Source organism: Macrobrachium nipponense, chromosome 3, assembly GCF_015104395.2.
Source record: "Macrobrachium nipponense isolate FS-2020 chromosome 3, ASM1510439v2, whole genome shotgun sequence".
In the NCBI taxonomy this organism is placed as follows: Eukaryota; Metazoa; Arthropoda; class Malacostraca; order Decapoda; family Palaemonidae; genus Macrobrachium; species Macrobrachium nipponense.
Window position 1 is genome coordinate 98362297 of NC_087202.1, and position 27141 is coordinate 98389437.

Here is a 27141-nt window from a genome sequence, read left to right on the forward strand (position 1 = left end):
ATTCAAATACTTGCTAGCCAATTTGGTATTTCGAAGCGATGGCTTCTCAAAAGGAAAACGGTGATTGCAGACGTCCTCTTGACTCTGTATTGCAGAAAATAGTCTACTTGTAAGGCAGAAACTCCCCAAAACCTCTGGCAGGACCTTTTCTTCTCTCAAGTCTGCTCGACATCGAGATAACACGAGATAATTCGTCCACTCCTGAAGACGACTAGACCAGTATCCAACCAACACTCTAAAAACTTTTTTTCTGATCCTTCGTCGGTTCCTTTTCTCTTATCTCTCTCGGATGATCTCTGCTGCTGCTGATTTCTCACTGATAATCTGATCTGTGGCTCTTACTAAGGATATCACTCTGTGACTAACTGGAGTCTCTCTTTTACGATCTCTTCCTCTCACGATCACTGCTCTACAAAGTTCGTTCGTCGTATTTAAACGGCACTCTGGGGGTGGAGCCTACGGCGAGCGTCAAGGACTCGCGAGGTTTCCGGAAGTTCTTAGACGAATCTAGACGAGGTATTGCATCAGAAATCACGGCATTTCTCCCGCCACTTAGGCGTGTGTTGCACTCCACAACATGCCCGACTATTCCAGAACATTCGCCTCCAACACGGGCGCGAAAGCCTCCTTGCTGCCGAACTTCTCGAAAATGCCTTCTCCTTTCCTTTATCGTTCTTTGCTAGGAAGAAATTACCATCACACCGAGGAGCCCAGGTCACTTTCCAGAGAGCACTGAGACCACCAAGTTCATGAATGACCCCTATGGCTTCTGTCAAGCGCTTCTCCAACTCAGCTTGCAACAGTTCCACATAAAAAGGACTCTCTGTCCTTCTGGCATGTGTCACTGATAGAAGAACCCTAACTGAAGCAGAGATGTGTAAGCCCAACCCTACATTTGTTTGGTAGAGCATGATGAATACTTACTATAAGTCTAGATATGTGGTGTCAGGAGAGACCAAGTCAGACCCCCTTCTCTATAAACTGGGGCTAAAACAGATAACAGAATAAGCCAATCAAAGCAAGGAGGACCTCACACTACTGGTACAATGCAGTGGCTCTTAGCTTTGAAGAGAGTAGAGTACGCATCTATAACAACCACAGAGGAGCAGTGTGCACATGACAATTTAGGAGCTGTTCACAGCATACCCCAGGACATATCGAGGAACAGCTGGTTGATAGTATGGGGATGTAAGGACTTCTCCCTTCAGTGGTATGAGCACAGGAAGTTAGGAATGGTCCTCCTATCCTGATAAGACTGAACAGGAAACTTGAGATCAAACAAGAACAAGTTTGGACTTTATCTTGGGCATCACTCTTTTCTTTAGTCAAATTGTTCTAGCAAGATAGAAATGGCTAAAGAGAGAAAGTGGAATTTGCAGTCTCTTCTTTGCTTCCACATGTTCTTCCACAACATGTGGAATTTCAATACAATTTTTAGACTATGATCTCTGGGTTAAAGCAACCTTCTCATTCCCCCACCCACTCCTCTTAGTATCTATATTGATGCCTCAAACGGTGTGGAGCACCTAGACACTTACAATTCAATATATATATACATATATTATATACACATGCGCACACACCTTGAGTTAGGGCTTCTAGGCCAAGATCTCAAAAAGAGTAGCTCACACGGAGTTCTCTGATTATGTACCAACATGATAAACTGTACACCTAGTGACCCTAAGGTTTTCCACTTCACAGCAAAGTAAAAGGGTAAAATTGGTACTTTAATATCCCCTCCCTCTAAGAAACAATGGTGTAACACCTTTTACAAATAATACATCTGAATAAATTTCTCATGTGAAAATGTTTTATGAGAAAGAAAACCTCTGAATAGTCTCACCAGTATATATAAATTAAGTAATAATGATGAGAGAGAGGGGTAGTAAACACTATGCCTGGTAATCAGTCTGCACACTCCATGATTAAGGGCCTAAGGGGTCTACAGGCATCAAAGACAGAGCACTGTAGTTACAGGGATGTGGAGGTTACCAGCCATTTAAATCTATAGTCAACACTGTAGTTTTATATATTTGCTATTACAAAGATTCTTGTTTTACTTAAATATTTTTTTTCTTATCTCTTGTTCCTAGTGCAGTTTTTAATCCTCAATCAAGCAGAAATCATTACAAATGAGCATGTAAGTCTAGGAAAATTGTGGTAGAGCATAGTTGTAATTACAAAAAATAATAAAATGAAATGTAACCACTTTCTATGTGAATGACAAAATATACATCTCTAATTTGACGATGATGAAATTTCATCTGTGAACACATGATCTTGAACTCGTGGGTCTAAAAGGATACTAAATATTCTATCAATGGTTAACTGAAGTAATATATTCAAGGTACTCATCTAAATGTGAAATACAGCCGACATGCAACACACGAATAGTAACTTGCAAATGGTTATGCATGGACTAGGCAAGCTTCAAAATAATGAAGACAAGTCCTAAAATCAATGACTGCCACCTATTTGCAGTACTATGAGTATCTGCCGCTCCAAAGGTTCTATTTACTAAAGCTTACAGTCTATTCACATCTTCACTTCACAGGACATAGATAAGTATAGGTAGGTAATGTGACTTGTCCTAGAAATTAACCGTACTTATAAACCTATGCAATCTGCATAAGTAAGTGACAAAGAACCGATATTGAAAGCTTACCTTTACTCTGAGAATCTGTTCACGAAGATCTTGTAGGTCATTAAAAGTGCTCTGTGCTGTGATGCTGTATACCAATACAAAGCCTTGACCATTTTTCATGTATAAATCTCGCATAGCTGTAAATTGCTCCTGAAAGTATGAAATTTGTATGAGTCATATCTGAACAATTGAGAAGATAGTATTTTAGTCTGAAATTTTTCTTAGCCTTATCTGAACAACAATTGAAAATATAGCATTTTTTATATACATGCAGGCTGGTAACCTATCTGAAATTACTAAGTTTTTTCCACCATTCTCACTACAAAAACTCTATAATTAAGACTACTTACTGTTCCAGCAGTGTCAAGAATTTCTAGCATGCATTGCTGTCCATCAACTTCCACCTGTTTTCTATAAGAGTCTTCTATGGTAGGATCATATTTTTCAACAAAGATTCCTTGAACAAACTGTACGGTAAGCGCTGACTTGCCAACACCACCTGACCCCAGCACCACAATCTTGTATTCGCGCATTCTCGACACTGTAAATTAAAAAATTTAAAAATTAGCTTGAATTTCACATCCTAATATGAAAAAAAAATTCCTAGATATACAAACCTGAAGTCTTTTTCATGTAGTATATAACTTTGGTGAAAGCTACTTGTCACTGACTTGGTAACGAGCACGTAACTTTTGGCAAGGTACAGGTGGGATTAACATCCATTCAGTCACCTTTTCTTTCAGTAAAAGGGAAAAGTTTGGGTGTGGTTGGAAGAAGAAGAAGAAGAAGAAGAAGAAGAAATCTGGTTTGCATATCTATTAACAATGCAGCTTTAGAATCTGAACTTATTCCTACAAGACTATAAGCTTTCATCCTCTGTATGAAGACTACCCCCTTTAGGTAGGAAGTGCTGTCCAAAGAACATGAATGGTAATGTCCTAGCAAACAGGATAATCTACTATACAGCCTGGCAGGTGTGATACTGAGGCTGATATGGCCCTGTGTCAGCTGTTCATCAGCAAAACCAAGTGGCCTTTCAGCTGCTCTGGTTTGCATGCAGTGACAGAAGCACTTCAAAACCACTGCTGCGCAGGCTTGTTATCCCTCGTAAACATACCCAACGCAAAAAACCGATATGGTCATATGAGTTCTCACTTTTAAGTGCAAGAACAGAAGCATTTCTGGAGGTGAGAGGTTCAGTGGAACTCACACAAGAGGTTCCTATCTATACATCTATGAGGGTTTGTCCTTTACTTCCTGGCTGAGAGGCACAAGCACTGTAGGAGGTCCAAAAGCAGGTGATCTGTGTCATTTCAAACGCCATTGAAGTCACAATAAGAGATAACCAATCAATGAATGATTGTGAAATTTAGGCTTATGTCCCAGCACTGGCATCAATTGCTAAATTTCTCACTATTCCAACTTTGAATCAGCCCTAAATCCAATGTCTTAAAAATATACAAAAAACAATGACCTCTAGAGCACACCAAGCACACGAGTATGATTCTTCGTCATTCACTGGACATGTACGTATAAGTTTGTAAGGAACACTCACTTAAGCAGTGTTCACCTTTCACCATAAACAACTTTCTGTATGTTTTTAAACTTTACAAAAGAACAGTACCTTCATCCCTGTATATAGTACATTTGTTATGCACATGAGTAACCACGGAGAAATTTTCCTTTTTACAAAACTAACCACACACGAATTTAACAAAATACCTAAGTGTGCCAAGGAAATACTTACTAGTTACACACTAGAACAGAAAACTTAGGTCTGTAAAAATGAATGCAAGTAGTACTGTTATCATGGGACTGATAAATGGGCAAACTTCTCTATCAAGCCTCCAGAGAAACCATAAAAATGACTCACAATTGGATAGTTGGAAGGGGAACAATAATGCAACATGGTTTTAGTGACATGAATGTTTTGAATGAATACTTGAAAGCATAATTTTATACCATGCTGAGAGAGAGAGAGAGAGAGATTGGAGAGCGAAGAGAAAGAGAGAGGAGAGAGAGAGAGAGAGAGAGAGAGAGAGAGAGAGAGAGAGATAATAACCTTTGTGGATTTAACACGTGTTCTTGCACTTCCCATTCACTCATCCCAATGCTCTTGCACTTCAGTCAACTACATACAATAAACATCGTTTCCCCAAATCCCTGTTACATTACTTCTGCATCTCAGGATTTAAAAGTACTTAATTAGAAAGAACACAAGTTCTAAGCAAAAGATAAAACAAATAAATTAACTTACAATAGATTCTAGTAAGACAAAAAAAGGTTAAATGACAAAAAAAAAAAAAAAGTCAATAGCTTTTAAAAAGTCCATGGCATTATCAATACTGCCCTTAATTACACCTCTTAAACGGAACCTAAAACATGTTTCCTTCTCTGATACACTACTTCAGATGGTTCACCAGAAGGCTACATGCTCCCAGTATGGGGGATATCACAAAGACCATACAGTGGGGGTCTGTTACCGTCCAGGATGAAGCTGCAGGTTGAATGAGTATCTATGACCTCTCCTCAGTCTACTCAGCCTTATCTAAGTTCCTCATTACTCTGATATGAGGATGATCCAATCCCAATAAATGGACATTTTCTTATACAGTATTTTAATTCCTAAAAAAACAAATCCCATTGAATTTGTCCTTTTCATGTAATATAAGGCCCCGCGAACATTTTGTATCAAAGGAAACAGAGAAGCAATCAATACTGTGCAATTTTGTTGCATATTTAGCTTCCACATCTGCTTGTGCGTTACCTCTCGTACTAACTTAAGTCTGGCAACCCACAAAAGTAATTTGATTATAATGTGATCAAAGCCAACAAATAAGTTTGGATAATTCCTTGCTCCACATTTGAAAAATCTTCCTTAGTGCATCTGGATTTAGGGGCATCATGGTACAGGCGGTCCCTGGTTATCGGCGGGGTTCTGTTCCCAGGGGTATGCCGAAAAGCAAAAACCACCAATAACTGAAACTCAGTGATTTATGGTGCCACAAACCAATTATCAGTGCCATAGCATCCTTACAGTACTGATAACCGGAACTCGGCCCTGTTATGTCGCCATAAATAGCCAATTTTAAGGCACAAGACAAGTACTACAATAAAACAGATCGCCGATAACCAGGAACTGCCTGTACTTTCCTAATTTTATCATAAGTTCTACATTAAAATAAAAATCAAATTCCAACTTAATACTGAATTCCACAAGAAGAAAATTTTAAGTAACTCAATAACCCTTTTAATGAATTAAGTATTAAAAAATTTCAAGATTACACACTTTGTTGATCCAAGAAGATTACTAAGTTAATTGCATAACCAGTGTTAATTACAAAACTACAAACCCTGGTCACAATTACATATTTGATCCTAACAATCCTTAGCACATGCAAGTAACACTGGTAACAGAATACTGCAAAGTAAGCTTATCTTCTTAGTAATGACTGTACCCAATTATGCATTATGCTCTATACATTATTTCAGTATCTTTTACAACTAATCCTGCATATTTTCAGAAATTTTTAAGCATTTCTGAAATTCACTTGAGTTTGCTGAACCACTAAACTACTAGGTTCTATGCTCACCCATAGTATTTTCCCACAAGACTTGTCAATGTCGAATAAAAATATATGGCTTTTACTAGGCAAAAGAAACTGTACAATAGTGCAGCTTGCACCCAGACTCTTTGTTTGAACCAAGAATGTTTAAAGATAAGCAACTCTTGCCAAAATATTGGAGGAATTCACTACATGCATGCAACTCATCAGCTTTTAGTAGAAAATAAAATGAGCTTCCCGTCCTTTTATTTGGAGAGAGAGAGAGAGAGAGAGAGAGAGAGAGAGAGAGAGAGAGAGAGAGAGAGAGAGAGAGAGAGAGAGAGAGAGAGAGAGAGAGAGAAAATGCTAACAGCCCCCTTCAAAAGCCTAAGTTCAAAGGGAGGGCAAATCCTATGAAACATGATACATCAATCAAGGTGAAAGATTCATACTATACAGTTGCAACATCGGAAATGGCCAAGCAATAACCCCTTACCAAAGAAACAATGAGCATCCTGTCTTCAAAGAAGTGGTTGAGAAAGTCAACGATCCGGTGAGTGGTGGCTATGGCCGGAGAGACCCACTATCAAAATCACCAATGACTGAAGATAGCCCACTTTTAATGGTACAAAATTGTGGTGCATCAATGAAAATCAGCCTGGAAGGTAGCATAACTAAAGCCAACAGAAACTCTTACACACACAACCTACTACTGCATGTTGAATTGTGACAATAAGGCTGTGGCTGCTGGGTAGAAGAAAAAGAATAACAATCACCATTCGTTCATCTTACATTTCTCAGCTGTAAACCTCAAGTGCAATACTGTTCTGTCCTAGCAGATCTAAAGCAGCTACATAAAGTGCTGAATAGCCACTACAGGTCTTAAGGAGAAAGTATCCAAGGACATGGCAAATGTCCCTCAAGTACTAAAGTGGAAGAGGTGGTTTTGCAGCAACAAGCACCTTTTATCATTTCCCTGTGTCAGCAAGTTCCTCCTGAATGCTAGGGATAAAGCAATGCCCCTAAATTTGTGATTCTTTGCCCAATCAGCCCAGTGTATAAGCATTCTTCTCATCAGATGACTAATACAACATACAAGCTTGATGACATCTCTAACCCAAAATAAGACAGTGATCTTGGAAACTTCCTTTATGTCTCTGATGGTACTAAAATAGGCGTTGATTATCTGGTCTATGATGTAGTCTTCGCGGGTAGTTACAGTAGAAGTCGCACAAGGGATTAATACATCTTGTCTTGATCAGATAAAAGTCTCACAAGGAAGGGAACAAGACTAGTCAGGAAATTACAGGTTCTGATTTTTCCCTATCACCAAGAAGCCGAGTTCACAGTGCAAGCAAGACTCGAAAACTCCTCATGAGGCAGATGCCCTTAATTCAGAAGGCCTGGGAAAGAGCTATCAGTAGCCTTAAATGCAGTAACAGAGAGAAGCTTGTCTATCTACTGAACTGTGTCTCTGACTGAAGAGATAACCCTATGATGACACCAACCACAACCACAAAAGATGGATACCACTGTGTGTTGAACACAAGTTGTTGTAATTTGATAATACCCAACATCTCTGGTACAACACTGTGAAAGAAAGCTCTTTTTCTCAAAAGAGATGCTGGAAAGTTTCTCTCCAGCTGTGATGCATAAGCAACTGTACGGACTGTTGATACCTCAACAATTGTGGCTACCAACAATAAGGCTTCACATATAAGGATACCACTCCGTTGTGTCCAGAAAGGAGACGTCAGGGTCATTCCGAGACTACGAGTGACTAGCACTGTTGTTCACTACGCACATTTCATAACAGTGAAAAAGGGTAAATATCAAGGTTATTTTGAGCTTGTTAGAAGGCATCTTCCAACACAACAAAGAAAGCTTACATTGGTGTGCAAAACTCAGGAAGCTTCTGGTTTAACACATGGCTAAAATGTCAATCACCCAGGGTTCACCAACCCTCGGATAATTTCACTCTACTACAACTTGCCCAGGAAAGTGAACTGTTCAGTCAACACATTCTAAAAGCAAGAAATTTTCTGTTCAGTAACTCAATAATGTGGTGAATCACCCACTTGTGCACCTGTTCCCAGACCAGCAATTGTGGAGGAACACCATACCCTTCTCTCTGTTGACCTAAAACACCACAAGTGCATTGTAACCTGTCAACAAGACTGGTGTCCCACGAATTGATCCAAGTTTGTTGTCAAAATCAATGCATCCATCTCAGTGTTTAAATGACTGATGAGAATCATTCCAAGTCTGTACACCTGATAAAACATGCCACTCTGATGTGCACTACAAGTAACAATCAATGCAACCAAAAACAAAAACATCCCAGGTAGAGCAGAATTCAGCAAACTTCTACAAGAAAGCTATCTATCTAACTACTGAGCAACATTGTACCTCACTGCCTTTCTCCATGATACTTGGAATGTTAGAGGATTGACAGCAGATGGCCAGTGTTGCTTCAGGCACCTCCAATGCAACCACTAAAAATTTCTTTGCGCAAGAGGAGCAAAACAAATTTGTATTTTTCTTAACACAACCCTTCATCATCATGTGACTAGAGTATCCTTAGGTGAACTAACCACCAAATGCTGAGACAAATAGGCTGTGTCCAATTCAAAGAGGAGAGGAGACAAGGGGAGGGTTCCTGGCCAACTAGGACAAGATGTGCAGGACCTGGCAGATATTAATTTCTGTATTCACTTTTTTTACTAGGGAATCTCACCCAGGCAAGTCAATTGATAAGAAAAATTACAATTTATAATCAAATTTCTCCTCTAATTCATTTTCCTGCTTCAGAAAGTTTCAGATGGAGTCTTCTGATATTTTTTATTTAGTACTGTAATCTACAATGCACTACCATATTTTCTGGTTTTGAAGATACACCCCAATTATGACTAGGTACCAAAAATGTGAAAATGAGAAAAGAAAATATCCAATAATAACAAATAGTATGTGGGTTTAGAATAACAGCATAATATTTACAGCTTACAGATAAATTGTGCTGGGGACATTACCAAGAGCTGATGGATTGGTTTTCTGGCTTTGACTTCTGCAGTTTGGTAAGCTGTGAGCATTCGACAGACAAAATGCACTGAAATATCATGGTTTCCACTAACATTGCTTGTTCTTAATTTATTTCAAAATACTGTATTCTGATTTTCATCTTCATTATGCTTCTCATAAGTTGACATGTCAGTAAACAGAAAAATTTAAATATAACCAAATTAATTTATATAAATAGCAATGAAAAAATATGAAATAAAATCTTACTGCATAGTTTTGTAAAATCACAATACACACATTATGCATTTCATTTCATCAATAAACATCAAAACAAAATCAAAACAATTAGTGAGTGTTTGATTACAATAGTCTTTCTTGACTATACATAGTAAGATTTACTGTTAAACCCAATAAAATACAAATAGTTTATTTTTGTCTGCTAAAAATGTTCCCATGAAGTATGTAATGGTCATCTGAGCAGAAAGAGAACTTGATAATACGTACTGACATCCAACACGCACGTTACTACTTATCCACTGACTTGGATACAAAAGTGGTGATACAGACATGATCTTTGTGAGTACATAAAAGAGAAAGTCTTCGATGCTGGGAAATATGGCGATCGATGGTTTATTAATACCATAAATCTGTTTACTTATTCATTAATACCACACTGTAGATAGAATATCTCAAAAGGGAAACAGAACCAGTATTTTATTATTAATAATTATGACTTTGAGCATTAGTAGCCAATACAATTAATTAAAATTTTGCCTCAGGAAGCTAAAATGAACCTCTTACCAGTTCTACTTTTCCCTATTCCTTTCATTTTCTAATAATTATGTGATACACACGGGCATATTTATGTTTATTATCACATACTGTATGATGATACTATTTCTAAAGTTAAATCAACTCGCGTCTGGTCATAGTAGTTTTATATATCAATGAACAATTAATATAAATGAAAACTAATATATCATCCACAGCAGCCAATGTACTGTGGTCAAATGTAGAGCCAATGTCTGATAAATATGTGGACAGGGGAATGGTAAAAGGAAAAACAAAATCTGTGTCATCCACTTCAGCCTTTCAAATTCAATTACTTCTACACTGCTCTTGTTTCTGATGATTCAGGGTTAGATTAATGATTATTAGTAAATTTTAACTTTAATACTAGTCAACTTAAAATGAACAGTGTTCAGTACTGACCATCTCCATAGGCCCGAATACTTAATCATATAGATGGTACAAAAACATCTCGATAACAGCGAATTTGCTACAATTTTTTTATACTTTTTGTAAGAAGCATATTAGAGGAGACTAAGAAAAATCCCAATATTGCACACAGGTGAGTAAATATCTAATACTGTAGTCATAGTCTATAGTGTAATATTATATACACAAATATATAAATCAGCAAAATTACAATATAGCCTAGATCACATCATAGGTGACAGATGACATACCCAAACCCGGATGGAATTCATCAGGAAGATTACACTCAGCCTAAGTAATGAATGTTTATATAGATTGTGTGTACTCAAATAAAATATATCCATGAGTACTTAGCCAGATCAGGACATAGCACCATGAGTTAGATTAGGTAAGTATGGTTAGGATGCATTACTGTGACTGACAGTGACATCTTTTCTTAAAAATGCAATCTGTGATTGTTACTGATTAAGAACACAACACATTAAAAACAAAACTGAAGACGACCACAGTGGCTTGGTTCCTGCCCGCTGCGAACAAAAACTTGATTGTTTCTGTTTAGGCTATGTCTTTTTTCACTGTTTTTGTCTATAGTGTTCTAACATTTCTCCTCTTTTGTTTATGGTTTTATATTCATACCCAGGGGATTGGCAAAAAATGGCAGCATTCTGCACATAAACTGGTAGTTATGAACCAGGAGGTCCAGTTGAGATCGATAACCCTAACCTTTCCTAGAATACGTCCTGACCTAGCTGGAGGGGGCTTCACCCTCCTTGAACCAATCTAGTGACACTAATATTGTTAAAGGTAACCGGAACAGGTTCCTGATTAATAAAAAGACCTAACCTTTCTAATACCTAATGCCAGGTCCAGACCTAACCAGATCTTACATACCTAACCTAACTTAGGGTGATGTACCCTGACCTGGCCAAGCAGTAACCTGTTCAGGTCAGCAACTGGTGGGAACCAGACTGTGGAACTATTTGTAAAATTTGGTAATTCTACAGAATAGTTCCGCACGGACTGCAAGGAACGTAACCGCGGATACAACATCCACTAGGGATTGGGGGCATCCAATGTATTTTGCCGTGTTAAGTACTGGCCCCTGGGGGTTAATTACAGTCTTCAGAATAAATATTAATTAAAATTCTTGTTCAGGAGATAAAACTGCATAGAAAACCGCAACTGCCATAGACTAGGCCACTGCAGAATAGTAATATACATCTACTATAATTTTACTAAGCAACTCAATTTACTTGTGGTAACATCCTCTAAATCTACTGTTTTTCCACCGAGATCTGCACACAACTACTTAACACTGGATAAGAATGGGGGGAAATCAAAATGTGTGACCTGCACCAGCCATAAAATTTCAAAATAACAAGAAACACAACCCAACACGCTAGCCTAACATGGGTTAGGCTAAGCAGTCGTAAAGCTACAATCCCTGAATTAAGGAAGAATCAAAGTGTAGAATAGGGTAAAAAACCGCATGGTACAGGGGTGGACCATGTACGATCAATGTGTACAACCCCAAGAAAAGTACATTATAACGCGTCCTGACACCGCAGCAGAGGTCTTTAGCTCTGTTTCTCACCAACAACAAGTCGCGTCTGATGCCCATCTTCGATGTCAGGACGCGTTACAATGCACTTTTATTGCGGTTGTACACATTGATCGTACATGGTCCACCCCTGTACCATGCGGTTTTTTACCTTATATTATAACACACATTAATTCAATGCTTCGCTTAGGTGAACTGACCTAACCTAGGTTAATCTGAAACTTCGTCCCAAACGCTAGCCTAGCCTTAGGGTAAAAAGCCTAATCCGTACGTCACTTTGTTCGGGGTATAGTCCTGGCGTCCCCATAACCAAAAGTCAATCAAAACCACACGTGTGAGTGTTAGTTGTTGAAGCACACACCACAAAACCCTGTCTTACCCTGAGGAGATCACAAACCAAATTCGGTCGAGTTGGAAAACGATGAGACTTGGTGTGATCGGTAGCAACAAGTGGATGAAATTCTTATCAGTCGCTGTAATTCGAATACAACTATTCCACGATACCACACACGCTGCAATATTGCATTTCCACTGGAAAACTGATTCACGTGTCGAGTTACGATCAAAATACTGACAATATGGGTGGATCCAGCGGTATAAAAACAATGCCAACACCCCTGCCTACACCTGACAATTAAAACGGTTTTATGGGAGCTTATAACATCAATATCTTAGACCACAGTCCCGAAGATTTTTTCTTACCCTTGTCGGATTTTGTGGAAACCAAACAGAGAAATCACTATTGGCCGTAGCCCACCGAGTTACGAGAATTATTTACAATTTTGGGCGATGGCTTCTCCCCAAAAGCGCTTCCGGGCAACTCTCGACTGAGCCGATGGTTCTTTCTTCATCTGACGCCATCTTCCACACCAAGGTATGATTCATCAAAATTCATTTTGTTCTTACGTTTCGTATTGAAGCTAAATTGCATATTAATAGTAATCGATTTTGTACTCACTTTCTATTACTCAAATTCAATACTAAGTCGGGTGTTTGGACATACGTAGGTCTGTTAATAATGATTATCGTTGTATTATTTTTTTTCGTTAAATGTCACTCTATGGTAGGTGGTCGAGATTCATCATACTTTAACGCAGAATTAAGGTTTGGCGAGATGATTCACGATTTCTCTTTAGTTTGCTGTGGCGAATCAAGAGTTCATAGATAATGAGATAAGATAATGAGAGTAGGTATACTGAAGATATGTTATCAGTAGTCCCCACACACACACACACACACACACACACACACACACACACACACACACACACACACACACACACATATATATATATATATATATATATATATATATAATATATATATATATATATATATATATATATATATATATATATATATATATATAACCTTGGGTCACAATAAATCTTTAATTTTTCATATTCCCTTGGCACATGTATATTCCTAGGTTGTATGTTTGGTAAACTATAATACGGCAGTTCAATCTGCTGATGACCCAATTAGGCACAAGTTTCTTATGGTTCACTCATCAAGATATTTCATCTAACAAAGGCAACATTTCTATCATGGAACACGAGGCATAAGCTTGTGATTCGTTTTTCCCCAAAGTGCATAAGTATATTGCACTATGCTGTACCTACAAAAATGTTACATTCCCTGGGTTTCAAGTTACTGGCGGATGATACCTCAATTCATTTTACCACGAACGATTTCGAGGTAAAAAATGAGAAACAGATTATGTTCTTACTGGTGTTACGGAATAGAAAGTATTTAATTAACTAAAAATAAAATTGAAATTGAAAGTATGTTAGTGAGGAAGAAAAATGGTATTTATAATGAGTTTTGGTGACAGACGAACATTAACACTAATAGGTGTGCTACTGGACTGTGGTTTTTCCTCTGAGTGTTCAAATGAATCAAATCTTACGGTGACTGGATATCGCGATAGAAATGTTGCCTTTGTTAGAAAACATATCTTATTTAGTGAACCATTATAAATTTTGTTCTTAACAGCTTCATTAGCAGACTGAACTGCCGTACCATAATATACGTAACATTCAACCTAGGAATGCATATGACAGGAGAGTGCTGCTTTCAACGAATTAAGGATTCGCCGAAAGTGTTCCCCATTAGAGCACAATGTCTAAATCTGAATGTCTCACTAAATTATCAATAGCAAAAATAAAGGAATTATTGTGAATTCAGGTACAATTGTATGTAAGGAAAATGTAAACAAAATTTCACCAAACATTGTGATTTCAGCGTATGAAATTGTAATCCTCCTATTCAATTAAAATGTTTAAATTACTTTAGGTGTTGCTAACGAACGAATGAGAAACTAAAGGATTAGGAAAAGAATGGAAAACACATTCATTACATAGACCTTTAAGAACTTTGAAAGTGCACAGCGGGGCTCACTTTTCGTACAAAAGTAAAAGGGCGGGATTTGAAGGTATTAGGTACTAATGTTACTTTCCTGGAATGGGTCGAGTCCCAGGTTTTTTATTGGAAGGATGATTAGATCACTTTAGGAGAATTACTGATGACGGTTTTTAATCCGGTATGTATCCACCTTTGCGGAGTGTCTAATACAAGCCCGTGAAAGCATAAACAAGACTGTAAATATTAGTCCTAGGACCTAGATAACGACCCCCGAAAATCCTTGGGGGTCAGTAATTAGGAAAAATCTTAGATGGAAAAAGTGATGGGACCATTTTCCATTCAGCTCCTCCACGAAATGTACAGAAATATTTAGAATTAGGCTTGCTTTATCAGCCTTCAAAAAGAGCCCTACATGGACACATTGTTGGGCAAGAGATGGACAAAATCTTGGGGTCCTTAGGTATCGAACATCTCTGAGTGGGGATTTGGCTGTGATTGGCTGAGACATTGAAGAGCAATTATTACTCCATAAAAAAAAAAGAAGTTGCTGAAAATTTCAGTGACCAATGACTAGATTTTTTCCAGTTGGTGAAACTTGTTGAAATAACCTCTCTCTCTCTCTCTCTCTCTCTCTCTCTCTCTCTCTCTCTCTCTCTCTCTCTCTCTCTCTCTTAAAATGACAGTAAGACGATTTTTGGTTGAATTAGAAGTTATATTTTTGTGTAATAGAAAGGGAGGGCTGCTCTGGCTGTTGTACCTTTCTCTAATAACGAACGGCTTTTTTTTTTTTTTTTTTTTTTTTTTGCGGCATGTTTTGACGCTGTGCTTCCAGTAATGGACTCAAGGTGCTCACGCTGTCACGCGATCTACCACAAACAGGCATTTTCCTTACTTCAGGGATTAGTCAGTAGGTAATATATATTTAATAATATCCATTTCACAATTAAGTTTATTAATCAGAGCTTCAAGTCTGCAAAACAACTGTGAATTTTCCGTGGCTGTGGTTTTAAAAACTGCAGGACCCACTCATGCCTATTTGTGCATAGTCTGTGCTAAAACTTACAACTGATGTTTTACGACAGTAATTAAAAAATTTATGCGTTCGTGGAATTTTCCTATCAAGTAGGTACTACACTATAGCTGGTTCACTTAAAGTAGATTCTTGGGTGAGCCCTATGCCTACGAGACGTTTGTTTGGCGGGCGCTGATTGGCTGGGAGCTGCCTACCTCCCGGTACCAGCCAATCAGCGGCCGCCAAACAAACGTCTCGTAAGCATACGGCTCATCCAAGAATCTACCTTAAGTGAACCAACTATAGTAGCACCAGTTAATCACGATTCCTCTTGACTCATTCGAATTATATTGTCGTCAGTGATGGATGTATTAGATTATTTCCCGACAAAGGTGCTGATTGTTGGTCGCAAGATGAATAACATGCTTGTCTTATATATATATATATATATATATATATATATATATATATATATATATATATATATATATATATATATAATCTTTTAATCTGTTATCAGAGAAAATATACAATATTTTAAAATTTTAACAGAATTATAATCAGAATTTTATCGATGAGAGTATTATTGTCTTTCTTATAACAATACATAACCATCTTAGATTCTACACATCTTTTTTTTATATTCTAATTATTACATACTTGAACTTACTATGTATATACATGCTTTGGGTGAACTCTGGCAAAAAGCGCTTCTGTGTGACAGCACCTGAAGGCGTAAGAGCATTCAACACAAATGCTTGGGATTTTTTGAAATCCTGCCTTACTCTTCCTTCAAATGATAAGAATTCAGCGACAATGGGTGATGACCCTTCGCTGTTGAAGATTAATGCTTAAAGTAACTTTGTGAGTGTGGCTAGCAACGTCGTATGATCATCATAGAGGTAATGGACTAAAGAGGAAGATTAGCAAGAGCTGCAGAGCAATTGCGTGAGGAAAGAGAATGAATTTGTAGTTGTTGAAGATTGAAAGCACAGAGGAAATAAAAAACAAAAGCCGCGTACATCTGTAGTTATTTGAACCATAATACAAATGAATGAAAATATCAGGAACTCAAAATACCCGTATTAGTATGAGCTCGAATCCAGGTGAAAAAAAAGTCAAAGGTAAAAAAGGCACAGAAAAAAAGTCACAGGAAAAAAAATCACATTAATCTTTCCCATACGTTGACCCCCAAAAGGGTTTTAACCCGGTATGTATCCACATTCGCGGCGTGTTTAGTACAAGCCCGTTGGGAATTACTGTAAAAACGTAAGCAAAAGACTGTAAATATCATAAAGATAAATACCCTTCAGAAATATTATGAATATTTCCGTGTTACTTCATTACCGACCACCATAAATTAATGTGAACTTTTTTCATGGCTAAAATTATGACTTTTTTTTCCTGTTACTTTATTACCAGTCACCCTGAGTTCAGTGAGAGGTTATTTCTATATACCTTAGAAGAGGGAGAGGAAGCAAAATCTTAAAATTCCACAGAGAAACAGAGACACTACTGAACTGAATTAAATCAAGATTTTAGGCCAAAGGCCAAAGGCCAATCACTGGGACTTATGAAGTCATTCAACGCTGAAACGGAAATTGACAGAAAGGTGTGACAGGAGGAAAACCTCAAAGCAGTTGCACTATGAATCAATTGTTAGGAGAGGCTGGAAAGTAAGGTGGAAGAAAGAGAATATGGAAGGATAGAAAAGTATCATAAGACGAAAACAATTAGGTTAGATGGCATACTGGCTAGATCTCAGCTCTATCAAATCTGCAGGAAAGAAAACGGACGGAATAACAGAGATGAAGATACCAGGGTTAAAAGCAAGGTCCTTTAAATATACTCGGAATATATTTAATGGACCTTGGGTTAAAGGGCAGACGGTTTCGGGGGAAGAAAGGCCATTAATCTTGAAGAATAACTGCAGCGGCACATGCAGAGAAAGACTGACGTTAGTGTTCCCATACGTTTAGAAATGATTTTCCCTTCGTAAAATCGTGCAAAAATCTCCTGGCTGATTCCTTTGCTTCACCACTGGACTTTGGAGTCACTTTAGCAACTGATCACGCAGCTAAGATGGGTTTTGTTCTTATTCCTTATTCTTTGAGTTTCGCAGTATTGTATACAGTTTTTGGAACTAATAGTACGTCATTTGGATTCCGCCCTCAATTCCATTTCTTAGGCGACATTTTGTTGTTTCATCATGAGTTTCTGCAGTGACTGTGGCATTTTCTACAGGCGGAGAGCGCGTTAACCTTCTGTTCACTTTCGTATCGAAATTGGTCCAGATCTGGGCTTTCTTTTTCGACACTCTTGATTCTCTCCTGCAAACGTCTACTGAAAATGGTTTATATTCGTACTCCTTAATGATATTTTATAATTTTGCACGTAGATAAATATCTGCATGCATCTCAAATAAGAATGTGCGGTCACTGCTTTTAAGAGTTTTATTTTGGGGGGTTGTGGGGGTTGGGGGGGGGGGGGCAAAAAAGTCAAGTTGGGCCTCTTTTCGGTTTTGATTCATGTAACGTCTATGTTTTTTTTTAAAGCATTTTGCGGTTTAATTTCAATTCAAAATGAAGCTCATCTAATACCCGACGATTTTTCATATATTTATAATATAATAATCATAATAATAAGTAATTAATAATAATAATAATAATAATAATAATAATAATAATAATAATAATAATAATAATAATAATAATAATAAGAAAAGTGATGGACTCCTACCGATGATGCAACCCGGAACTCCACAATATAAATACCACCAGTCGAATTGGAGGACTGTGAAACAAAACAAAAAAATAATAGAGGGTTATTTATTAATGACAGAGTTAGAAAAAGAACCTTGATATAGTCATTTAATCATGCACTGCATGAACACTGACTGTACAAGCAGCGTCCTTCTTTTGTGCAGATTTCAGGATTGCATTTTCGTTGCTGGGTCTATAGGCCTGTTCACCCAACATGGAGGTTCCACGGGTTCCGGTAATATAAAATATTAATAATGGATTGCGATCCTTGTCATCCTATAAGACTGCAGGTTATTATGAAAAAGGTTGTCAAATTGACATAAGCCGCGCATCATCTTGCATGCATTTCAATCCATATGTGCACAAATCACTAAATCTGTCATATCCGCATCGCATATAAATATATCTTATTACAGACTAAGCAAAATCAACATTATATGGGTAATATAGAGTCAGAAGCAGTCTGAATTCCAAGGGAATCTAATGCGAAAATGAAAACTTTTATGCGCCTAATCAAACCTGTGAATCTTAGGCAAACAATTCCAAGACTAGCGTTGTTATAAAAGGGTTAAGTTTGAAGCGTTAACCAAAGCATATCCATAATCTATGAGAAACCATAGCTCTCTCAAATGCCGAAAAATACCCGCTACCTGTTTTAGTTGTAAAACATGAACAAGTAAAGAAACATAACTAATCCTACGCAAAATTTGCAAAGCAGCTCAAATCTCGGGAACACTGGTGATTTATGGTGTCAAACCAACATATGATCAGCCATTTTTAAAAGTACGCACGCATCTTGAGTTGAGGATAATTTTGGCCTTTCGAACGAGGGTGGGGGCCGTGTCTCGCCGTTTGAGGCTGAGGCAAGGCTCAAGACAGATAGATCTTAATAATGCACCGGGTCTCGATGCCTCCCGGAATTTTAACGCTCAACGTGACAGGAAGTGTTTCGTCTCGCTTCATAATACTTTCGGAAATCTGGGACTTTCATCTGCCCTCAACATTCTTCGTACACGGATGCATACTACTGTCCGTATACGAGAGAGAGAGAGAGAGAGAGAGAGAGAGAGACGAGGGGCGGCAGTATAGTACCATGGATACATTCTGAGCTCTAACTCCATCCTTCCGATCACGCAATGAGCCGACTTTGTTTCTGTGGGACGAGCGACAAAAGGAGCAATAAATCAATAGTACAAATCGCATTGGCGGAGACATACACGAAACCGCCTGTATTCCAGTGATTTGGCGAATCATGATTTTCTTTGTCGTCAGAGCCATTCAAAGAGATCACAGCGGTGGAGCGAAAGAATGATTATTTTTAGCTTTCTAGATCATGAGGCTACGACAGTTCTCTCTCTTATATATATATATATATATATATATTATATATATATATATATATATATATATATATATATATGTGTGGTATAGGTATATCGATGTGTGGTTTAAAGCACTTCAATGTACGTCCTGAACTCTCTTGGTTCCAGTAGTTTGGGCCCATGAGCCGACGAATTTCTTATCAATTAAAATATTCCCCTTCGGTTAACATATATGAAATTATATTTGATTTCGAGGTAGAGCGAATTAGATATTAAAGCACATTTGTAGTGTATTATATATATATATATATATATATATATATATATATATATATATATATGAATGTATTTTACTGTAATACAACAGTATAATATGAAGATAAAAGGCCCATAAAACACCATGTGGTGCAACGTTCAAATAGTGTTTTATGGGCCTCTTATCTTTATATATATATATATATATATATATATATATATATATATATATATATATATATGTATAGAGCCAAATATGCGATGCAGGAGAGCAGGAAGACCACCTAGCCAAGACTCACAACAGTCTTAATTAAACAGCATTCACTACAATGCTGTGCCTTTTCGTGGCTGGGCTTCACTACTACAGCTACTAAACCCCCTCTCCCCACCCCCTTCTTATCCCCCGTGACTACTATTCCATTATGGCCGACCGAGTCACAAACCTCCTCCCCTCTCCCCTACCCAACCATCCTCAGCAACGGGCCCTGTCCTACTCCCTCAATCCCAGTCACCTTGGCACCACACCCCGCCCTCCAGAGACACGCAAGGGCGGCACATTTGCAACGACACGACTCCACCCCGACACAAATTTGTCCTTATATATATATATGTATATATATATATATATATAATTATATATATATATATAGTATATATATATATAATATATATATATATATATATACATATATATTTATTATATATATATATCAAAGATATTATATACTATATAATATATATTATATAATTTTATATTATATATAATTATAATATATTATAATATGTAACTATATATAATAAAATAAATATAATTATCTATATATATACTTATATAATTATATATAATATATATCCTATAATAATAATGTCTAAATGTTTTTCCATGAAATTAGAGAATGGGATAAGACACCAGGTCATTATAGTCTAACATTTTCCAAGTGTCTGACGTATTTATTCATTTATTTGCTTTTATAATATTATTCATTTAAATTTAATGAATATGAATACACAGTACACAGTGCACTCTGTTTAGATGTTCAATTTAGTATATACCTTTTGGTTTACACTAAGATTTGCTGGTCGTCATCCCTGAAAGACCGAGAAAGATGGGTAAGCGTATAAAAATCCATCCGCGGTTTTACTGATTATCTCAGAGCAACCCGGAAGCCCAAAAATAAGGCTGGAACAAGCATGCTGGATGAGTGATGCATAAAGATGAATGAAGTATTCAAGCGTGGCTTGAGTGGTTTAAGCATAAGTAAGAAACGATTTACGTAATGGAGAGAGAGAGAGAGAGAGGATGAGAGATCGGTGAGACTGAAGATAGAGAGAGAGAGAGAGAGAGAGAGACGAGAGAGAGCAGAGAGAGAGGGACTGAGAAGAGAAGAGGAGAGAGAGAGAGAGAGAACTGTCCTTGACAACTGCAAGAATGATGTATATGTCATGTTAAAAGGAATTCAAAGTTAAACTTTCATCTCGGTGTTAAATACCTTGATAAAAAAAAAAAAACTGACGTTAAAAAAACTTTATGTTTTTGTTTTACCTCTCTTCTTAATGTACAATTTTCGTCTTGATTATCATGTAATGAAAATGAATAACATCTATATAAACCAGTCCAATAAAACTAATTGAAACAAGAAGAAGTCGGTCGCCAGGCTCAATTCTTGTTCCCGTTTTTCGTCTCCTTTGGTCCTGTGATTTTTTAGGACTTTCTCCGAACGCCACTCGGCCCAAGATTCAAGAATCCAGGCAAAAATGTTTCCTGCTAATCTTATGGGAGTTGTGCACATCTAAACATCTAAATTCGTCATTTGTAGACGAATTAAAGGCAATACTAGATACTTAGATACTTTGAAAGATTTAAAAGGTAGACTAAACCTGCTCATGTAGATTAGATGACGACACCAGACAAAGAACATACCACGGACTACCCATTGTGATCAACGAAAGGATCTCTTAATTCTATGGGAAATCCCATATTATATCTAGGAAATGGGACAAAAAGTTAAGAGCGTTCAGTTTCTACCAAACTCCCGCTGTCTTTGTCGTCTTGCTAGATAATGGAAAATGTCAAAGGGTTAGGACAATGTAGCAACGACGTCGACAAAAGTAAGATGTCGCTCAAAAATATGAAAGCAATTTGGATTTTCTAAATCTCGAACTCCCAAGGTCGTATCATTATTGGAAACGGTAAATGATTTAAAACTTGAAGCTCTAACGTGAAAAAGTACTAACCGAAGAGCATAACTCTTTGCCAGCGAGAAGAAATCAATTCTTACAGAATGTAGCGTTAAGCTTTCCGCCGAAGGCGGCTCAGCACGAACGTGTTACTAGGTATCTATTAGTCTCTCTCTCTCTCTCTCTCTCTCTCTCTCTCTCTCTCTCTATCCGCCCCAACTTTTGTACTATGTTAGATATTTTTCGGCATCGGTGCGAGACTGAAGTCACGTAATTATCATCTTAGTTTTGCACTTCAACATCCCGGATATCAATTAGAATTTTTTTTTTTTAAAGGGCAAGGGATACTTTGTAATTCCTTTAACGAAGATTAAGGGTCGAGACCGACAGGGTTACACCGGTCTCCCCGATAACCGTAACGTGTCGATACCCATTAATGCTTGAACGTGCGATGATGAACATGCTTGCAAATACTGGTGACGCTGAAGTAAAAAAAAAAAAAAAATGGGAAATAGACAGTTGTTAGACGTATTTCAACTTCCAAAGACTTCCTTTTGAGGAAATGTTCTCCAGACACCTCCTACAGAAAGCTGACTTGTTCATGTGAAGCAGGGAGGGAGCGCAGCAGTGAAATATCCATAAAAGGTCGTCCATTAGCATATGAGTAAATGGAACGAGGAGAGCTTTGAAGGGCATGGTTTAAAAAGTGCACAGAGAGAGAGAGAGAGAGAGAGAGAGAGAGAGAGAGAGAGAGAGAGAGAGAGAGAGAGAGAGAGAGCAAAGTCAATTAAGAGAAGAAGCAAGAGTGTATAACAATGTGGACACCACGAGATTAATTATGATGGTACAGTTATGATGATTTTAAACGAAAAGCTAAATTCGCAAAGCTGATGACGCACTTGGAAGGAAAACTTTATTCAATGCTCTTAAAATATTCGCAAATAGTGTTCAAGGATGAAATAGAAGGATGGAGCACATTAAGTACTTGAGTCAACTCTCTTCAATCAGTTTCAACCTTTTCTCTCATTCAGCGAACCAATTGTGACACTTAAAGAACCCTCGCTTCTTGACATTATCTACAACTTCTTGCAATGCTTAGGTTGACGCAGCGTTATGCGCGTTTGCCTTTCCTCCTTTTTAATACTTTTGCTACCTTTTTAGAGGGCTCAGTTTTTACACTGTAATTTTTTTTCGGATGGCCTGCGAAAAACTCCTAAACTGGGTCAGCGTAGTTTCATTTCTGTTGCAGCACAGATTAATTTCCGTCTATAACCTTCTCCTTTTTTGAAGACAGACTTGCCGCTTCGTTCGCGTGATAACAGGCTGTATACTTTTTGTTTTCAGGTCTGTTTGGCCTTGGTAAGGGCATTCGGATTCGGAATCACTTACAAAGTGTCAAACTAAAACTTACATCTTTGAAAACAATGATGGAATCTCTCCAAAACAAAGTGGTCTTGGTATTCTCATTCAATTCCCATATTTTCTTTGCTCTTCCTTTGCTGTAAGCATTCAGAATCTCAACTCGGTGGTCTAACTATAAACAAACCATTCAGTAATAATGATTTTCTTCTCGTTTTTTCCCCTGCATACCAGCAATATGGCCACTATTTCTGAATTTTGAAAATGTCCTTACGATTGCTGACAACGTTCATTTGTTTTGATTTTAGCCTTTAGCTGCCTAAGTGTTGAAAGAGCAAGAACGCCGACGCGATGATTTCTGGCTCTGGCATGACGAAAGAGTCACAGCTACTTCTAGACACTCGAAGAGAGCGAAGAGAGACCTGCAATTCATTTTGCAGACTCTCTCCGTAACACCCCTGGATCTCTTAATTACGCAAGCAGTAACGATCCAGTGGCAACTACTTTGATACAGAATTGTATCCAGTTCCGTTTAAGACCGGTTTACCAGTTACCACTTATTCTTAGCAGACTGCGGAGATCCCGCTGTCCTCTGACATGCTGGTTTCCGAGATGTCAGTCAACACTTTTGCAAAGATTTCTTGCAGATGACTGAGGATTGTCAGGTCATCCTCTCTCTCTCTCTCTCTCTCTAGCTCTGTCCTAATTCAAAGCATTCAAAAAATTTATATATACACTCACTCACACACACACACACACACACACACACACACACACATATATATATATATATATATATATATATATATATATATATATATATATATGTATGTATTTATGTATATGCGTATATACAGTGTATATATGTGTACGTATGCACATAGGTCTATACAGATTATTCATAAATGTACGTATTTAAGAACGACGGAATAAGAGACAGAGTGATAGATAAAGCGAGGGAGGGAGCTCTCATGTGCTACACAGGAAATCACAGTTAGGATATGAATCCGGGCCTCCCTCACTCGCTCTCTTTCTTTCTTTCTTTCTTTCTCTCTTACTTTTTTCGTACATCCTGTCTCAAGAAGGCTTGACTGACGCGATTACCCAAGATCGAGATACCAAAACGTCAATGGCCTTCGCGAACAGACATCATAAGGACTAATTTGCAACGACGCTCATCGCCGGGGTGTTTTGCGGCTACCCGATATAATGGAGACCGCAACCACTCGTTCTATGGTCGCTGCGGCTGTACAGACTTATATTTTCTCGTCGGAGACGACGATAGTAAACTACGTAGAATGCCGCGCATGTTTGCCAAATGCCGTTGCGCGAATAACTAATTTGCCGGGTAAGATGAATTTCGCTTTATGATTCAACATTGCCTCATAATCCTCTGTTACTTGGTTTGTTTTCAGCTTTTGGCAATTTTTTTTTTATCTTTTATTAGAGAAAATATACAATATTTTACAATTATAACAGAATTACATTCAGAATTTTATCCGATGAGAGTATTATCATACTCCTTGTAACAATATATAGCTAGCTTAGATTCTACACATATTTTTTTTCTTATTCTAAGTATAATACATACTTGAATTTACTATGTATATACAAACGTATACCCATACCTATACACTGTATATACATACTCATTTCACCTATCCATATATCTGTATATACTAGAATTCCAAGTAACTACTTGTAAAATGAGAATAAATGTTTTTAAATGACTTACACAATACATACCTATTTCTGAATATACTTTCTCTTATTAAAACAAGTAAGGCAATTAGGTCACCAGAATGTAAATGGGCAATTTAAGTCGCGGCAATAGGGAAAAGACAGCTGGCTGGGTTACATTAATCTGGCCTTATGCCAGCGCAGGCTCTTGCCTCACGGTACTTTTTCTGCTGCTCATTCTTTGCAGTGTAATACTCTACTTTTAAATCTTAATGAATGCATTTGCTAAGTCCTCATACGAAGCCAAGTAATCTTAAAATTAGTTCTTGTGCGGTTACTGTGAAGATAACACATTTATTTTAAAATGTAAGTCCCTTCGTATTAGTGAAAAGGATAAAATAAATAGAATACACCGCGAAGTTTTCTGTGGTTTAGCCGATGACCAGTTAAAAATATAATAAAAGAGGTTTATTTTTCTCTACGTATATATTGAAAGTTGCTACGGAATCCACAAGTAATCCCAAGGGTCCGAAGATTTTTCTTAGCCCCTGTGACTTGTGCAGTATCTTTGGTTGGACTTCAAAAGTGAGCAGGCTTTGTTCAGTTGGACTTCTTAGTACATAATCTTTAACTGAACCACAGCGCTAACAAATCCTGGGGCTTAATTAAGAGATCTATCGGTTAAAAATAGAACAGAAAATAGAATTTAGGCCAAAGGCCAAGCACTTGGACTTAGCTATAAGGTCATTCAGTGCTGAAAGGAAAATATATATAATATTTGTCAGTTTCATATCTAGTTGAATGACTATGTTAGTCTTTGAAAACCAAAGGTGGTTTTGAATAGCTGTGCATCGAACTTCTTCTGGAATGTCCTCATGTTTCCAAATTTCCTTGGTTTTTGGGGATGTTTGCCGAATGGTCGGGGGTGGGTGGGGGGGGGGGGGGGGTCTTGTTATCAAAACTGGTCTGATGTCGACCTGGAAGCAAATTCATGAGATGTATACCAGTATTGCACTAGCCCCGGTTTTTTTTACCATGTCCCTAGGTTAGGTTTGGGTGGGTTTAGGCTTAGTCAGTTACGAAGAAACTACCTTCGAAACTTGGGTGTGGGGAACTCAATGAGATTAGTTTCAAGAAGATTCTATGGTTAGTTTTTAAGATATGGAGTCCCGCATTTTTCAGGGGAGGTCCCAGTACTCGGTCACAGTTCGGGAATATGCATCTCGGGATGAGTAACTTGGTCATTCACCCTCCCACAACAAAGACACATTTGTTGGAACCACTCATGGATATGCGACGATTCTGGACAGCTACGGTGTGCACGGTTTCTTAGTACAATAGTTAGTATGCATATAAAAAAAAAACTACACCCAAATGCGTTGTCAGTCCTACGTTACAAGCTCTCCAGCCAACATATATGAGGCAATCATGTAATATGATGTAATTACGATCAGGCAATCCGGCCTCATTAGACCTAATTCAAACAGCAGCCTCGTCTCCATCATGAGACGTCTGCCTCTTACCCAACATCTTGAATGGTCCATATTGTCTCGCCAGTGGTAACTTCTGTGTTGTGTTTAGAAGCAAATCTCTCACTTATTAGTAATATGATAATACTTGTATAGCACTACATAACTATGTGGAAAGAGGCTCAAGCAAACCATATACTATATATATATATATATATATATATATATATATATATATATATATATATATATAAATTTAAATTATGAAAACCACTGCCTGAACATATTACCGCTAAATAAACACCAAAATATATCCACTTCAGAAATATATGAGATATTATTTGCCTTGTCTGGAAGTTTTATTCTCTGATAAAAACTGACATCCAGAGAGTCAGCTACAATATTTCAATGGATATAGCTCTGATATATATATATATATATATATCTATATAATATATATATATATATATACTATAAATATATATGTGTGTGTGTTTGTGTGTGGGTGTGTGTGTGTGTGTAAATATTACATATAAGCCTCAGACACCTTACCTTTCCAGTCTACTCCTCACCCGGTGTTTTGTGTTTTACCGTTCCGTAGTAAACGCAGTATTACAAAACCACACTTCTAATGAAAACAGGTCTTCCCTCAAAACTGCAGACAAGGAACGTTAACCGAAGCTGGGTCTACTTACACTTTCCAAGTAGCAGGACCAGGGAGGGAGACAGCAGTAGCAGAGACACTACCAGCACT

The 27141-nt window shown here is 37.6% G+C and overlaps 1 protein-coding gene across 6 annotated transcripts in view; it reads right to left on the bottom strand.

Moving 5' to 3' along the window:
* LOC135221907 (ras-related protein Rap-1) overlaps positions 1-27141 on the bottom strand; it is a 104204-nt gene that overhangs the window by 3732 nt on the left and 73331 nt on the right. For 2 of the 6 annotated variants that reach the window (XM_064259903.1, XM_064259905.1), the window contains exons 2-3: positions 2995-3185; positions 2666-2794 (exon numbers count right to left, since the gene is read on the bottom strand). In XM_064259903.1, coding sequence (XP_064115973.1) covers positions 2666-2794; positions 2995-3185 — 320 coding nt within the window. Of the gene's footprint in view, positions 1-2665; positions 2795-2994; positions 3186-12365; positions 12628-12688; positions 12848-12944; positions 12964-27082 lie in introns of those variants that run through there. The other 4 variants (XM_064259909.1, XM_064259904.1, XM_064259906.1 and 1 more) reach the window with 4 other exon arrangements.